Source organism: Austrofundulus limnaeus, unplaced genomic scaffold, assembly GCF_001266775.1.
Source record: "Austrofundulus limnaeus strain Quisiro unplaced genomic scaffold, Austrofundulus_limnaeus-1.0 Scaffold860, whole genome shotgun sequence".
In the NCBI taxonomy this organism is placed as follows: domain Eukaryota; kingdom Metazoa; phylum Chordata; class Actinopteri; order Cyprinodontiformes; family Rivulidae; genus Austrofundulus; species Austrofundulus limnaeus.
In genome coordinates, this window is record NW_013953262.1 from 53683 (window position 1) to 57727 (window position 4045).

The 4045-nt window shown below is 41.5% G+C and overlaps 1 protein-coding gene across 2 annotated transcripts in view; it reads right to left on the reverse strand.

The window, feature by feature from the left end:
- Nucleotides 1-12: 12 nt before the first annotated feature.
- Nucleotides 13-4045, reverse strand: part of nnt2 (nicotinamide nucleotide transhydrogenase 2) — a 19982-nt gene continuing 15949 nt past the window's right edge. For both annotated transcript variants that reach the window (XM_014029141.1, XM_014029142.1), the window contains 4 exons: nucleotides 2825-2906; nucleotides 2444-2562; nucleotides 501-616; nucleotides 13-402 (listed from right to left, as the gene is read on the reverse strand). In XM_014029141.1, coding sequence (XP_013884595.1) covers nucleotides 256-402; nucleotides 501-616; nucleotides 2444-2562; nucleotides 2825-2906 — 464 coding nt within the window. In that variant the 3' untranslated portion in view covers nucleotides 13-255. The remainder of the gene's footprint in view (nucleotides 403-500; nucleotides 617-2443; nucleotides 2563-2824; nucleotides 2907-4045) is intronic.

Here is a 4045-nt window from a genome sequence, read left to right on the forward strand (position 1 = left end):
CGGTTATTACAGGTTGTTACCGGTTATTACAGGTTAATACCATGCTACCAGTTTATTTCCAGTTGTTACCAAGTTATTACCAGGTTGTTACAGGTTATTACCAGGTTGTTACCAGTTGTTGCCAGGTTATTACAGGTTGTTACCTGTTATTACAGGTTAATGCCATGCTACCAGTTTATTACCAGTTGTTACCAAGTTATTACCAGGTTACAGGTTATTACCAGTTGTTACCAGGTTATTACAGGTTATTACAGGTCAGTAATAGGCCTCCCTGATCTTGCCCTGCAGGGCGTCGCAGGTCTTCTTGGCGTCTCCCAGCAGCATGGCTGTGTTGGGTTTGTAGAAGATGGGATTATCTACAGCAGCGTATCCCACACCCAGAGTCCTCTTCATCACGATGACCTGCACCAGGAAACATCCTCATCATCAGCCATGAGGGGGAGAGGTCCAGAAGTAGGAGTTCTGGTCCTCCATGCTGCTGCAAATAAAACTCGACCCACCTGTTTGGACTTCCAGACTTCCAGGACCGGCATGCCAGCTATGATGGAGTTGGGGTCTTCCTGCGCGGCAGAGTTGACCGTATCGTTGGCTCCGATGACCAGAGTCAGGTCCGTCTCTGGGGGGTCAGCGAGGTTTACACTGTTACTCAGAAAACCCAGAACCGCACCCATAAACAGAACCATGTGTCCAACAACAAACGGGTTGCTAAGAAAACAAGTGTCCAAAAACTGTCCACATCTCTGCAGAGACACAGCAGCTTCCTGTGGACCATTCTTTCTGCACCGACCCATCGGACTCACCACCAGAACTCTCCTGTCTGCAGGATTCATTGTCTGAGTGTTTTAGCTGTTAATGTATCAAACCTTCAGCTCATTCAGCCGAAAGCTGCCATGACTTTGTTTTTTACTTACAAACATGCTTCAAACAAAAACATCCAGATACTTCAGAACTTTGCTTCAGCTGCTGCCTCTACTTTTATCTTTCTAGGCTACTAGCTATTGGCTACAATTCTGCTACTTTTACATAGCCTTTTGCCACTTTTAGCTATTGGCAAACATTTTGCTATTCTTAGCTTGAGGAAGCCAACTAGCTACTTTTAGCTAAAATTCTGCTACTTTGGTTTTTAGCCTTTTATTTTAACCAGCTCAGTGCCAGATTCAGCAAATTTCAGCAATCATTAGGCAGTCTTTAAACAGGCAGTCTTTAAACAGTCAAGCAGTCTTTAGGTAGTCTTACAGCAGTCTTTAGGTAGTCTTACAGAAGTCTTTAGGTAGTCTTTCAGCAGTCATTCAACAGTCTTTGGGTAGTCTTCAGGCCATCTTTAGACAGTCTTTAGGTAATCTTTAAGAAGTCATTAAGCAGTCTTTAGGTAGTCTTTAAGCAGTCATTCGGCAGTGATTTGGCAGTCTATCTAGTCTTTAAGCTGTCTAAGCAGTCATTCAGCAGCCTTTCAGCAGTCTTTGGGTAGTCTTTAAGAAGTCTTTGGGTAGTCTTTAAGAAGTCTTTAGGTAGTCTTTCAGCAATCTGGGTAGTCTTTAAGAAGTCTTTAGGTAGTCTTACAGCAGCCTTTAGGTAGTCTTTAAGCAGTCTTTAGGTAGTCATTAAGTAGTCTTTAGGTAATCTTTAAGTAGTCATTCAGCAATCTTTCAGTAGTCATTCAGCAGTCTTACAGTAGTCATTCAGCAGTCTTTCAGAAGTCATTCAGCAGTCTTTCAGTAGTCATTAAGTAGTCTTTAGGTAATCTTTAAGTAGTCATTCAGCCATCTTTCAGAAGTCATTCAGCAGTCTTTCAGTAGTCATTCAGCAGTCTTTCAGTAGTCATTAAGCAGTCTTTAGGTAGTCTTTCAGCAGTCATTCAACAGTCTTTGGGTAGTCTTCAGGCCATCTTTAGACAGTCTTTAGATAGTCTTTAAGCAGTCATTTGGCAGTGATTTGGCAGTCTATCTAGTCTTTAAGCTGTCTAAGCAGTCATTCAGCAGCCTTTCAGCAGTCTTTGGGTAGTCTTTAAGCAGTCTTTGGGTAGTCTTTAATAAGTCTTTAGGTAGTCTTTCAGCAGTCTTTGGGTAGTCTTTAATAAGTCTTTCAGCAGTGTTTGGGTAGTCTTTAATAAGTCTTTAGGTAGTCTTTCAGCAGTCTTTGGGTAGTCTTTAAGAAGTCTTTAGGTAGTCTTTCAGCAGTCTTTGGGTAGTCTTTAGGCAGTCTTTAAGCAGTCATTCAGCAGCCTTTCAGCAGTCTGGGTAGTCTTTAAGAAGTCTTTAGGCAGTCTTTAAGCAGTCATTTGGCAGTCTTTAAGCAGTCATTTGGCAGTCTTTAGGCAGTCTTTAAGCAGTCATTTGGCAGTCTTTAGGTAGCCTTTAAGAAGTCTTACAGCATTCTTTCAGCTCTTGGCATTCTTACTATGTTTTACCAGAAAATATAATTTCTTATTTTTTACGTAGTTCACCTGGAAAGTCTTCATTGATCTCGTCCATCTCCAGGACCACGTCATATGGAACACCGGCTTCAGCCAGTAGAACGTTCAGCTGTCCGGGCATCCGACCGGCCACTGGGTGGATCCCAAACCTGTTGGGATAAAAAAAAAAAAAACTGGTTTATTTTCATTTCATTTTTCACTTATTTATATATTTCATCATTAGAACAACAAAGAAACATTGAGAAAGGTATATCAATTACTGAATGAAAAGTGTTCAGAAAGAAGAAAACATGGTATAATATCCTCCCCTTATTAAAAAACAACTTCAAACAAACAAGCTAAACTTGAACAATCTCCATATCTGAATAAAGATCTGGGTCTTGTTTGTTAAACAGGAAGACATGAACGAACCTGACGGTCTTCCCCTGCTCTCTCAGCATCTTCACCATGTCTGCGATGGGGTACTGGGCTTTGGCTGCACACAGACCCCAACCTGAACAGAGAGACCAGTTCAAAAGGATTCCCTCAGTTAGTTCTCATATTTTACATAAACATCTGAATTATTCTTCAGTGTTCAATGAAAATAAAGATCCAACAGTTTACATGAGCAGAGGTTTTCTGGGAAAATGCATAACACCAGGGTCTAGTCTGACCCCTCATTGAGTGTTCTGAATTAACCAAACGGTAATTCCCCGGACAATCTGAGCCTTCTGTTTCCTCACTGCTGGAGCGGGGATGTCCCGGGCCTGGACTCAATCCCTGTTCCTGTAATGGAACCAGGATGTTGGACCACACAGCTGTCCTCGAGTTGAACCAGAGCCACTGGAAACAACATGGATTCAAGACTTTCAGAGTCTTTCCCTCCAAAACTCAGGCTGATAAACAATCAGTCAGATAGTAGAATTATGCTGCTGTTTCCTGGTTACTATAAAGCACTACCTGTAGGACAGGTAGTTTTGGGATTAATGGTTAGATAGTTCTGGGATTAATGGTTAGATAGTTCTGGGATTAATGGATAGATGGTCCTGGGATTAATGGTTTAGACAGTTCTGGGAATAATGGTTAGATGGTTCTTGGACTAATAGATATATAGTACTGAGTTTAATGGTTAGATAGTTCTGGGATTATTGGACAGATGGTCCTGGGATTAATGGTTAGATAGTTCTGGGATTAATGGTTAGATAGTTCTGGGATTAATGGTTAGATAGTTCTGGGATTAATGGTTAGATAGTTCTGGGATTATTGGATAGATGGTCCTGGGATTAATGGTTTAGACAGTTCTGGGATTAATGGTTAGATGGTTCTTGGATTAATAGATATATAGTACTGAGTTTAATGGTTAGATAGTTTTAGGATTAATGGTTAGATAGTTCTGGGATTAATGTTTAGATGGTTCTAGGAATAATGCTGAGATGGTTTTGGAATTAATGGTGAGGACAGAACTTCCCCTTGTGGTCCCTGCCTCTTAGGTCAGTCTCAGTCCTGATCCAGGACTTGAGATTCTTCAGAACACCTGTTTTCAGTCTGGCAGAGCCATCAGGGTCAAACTTCTCTTTTTGACATGTAGTAGTATGGCAGTGTGTGTGTGTGTGTGTGTGTGTGTGTGTGTGTGTGTGTGTGTGTGTGTGTGTG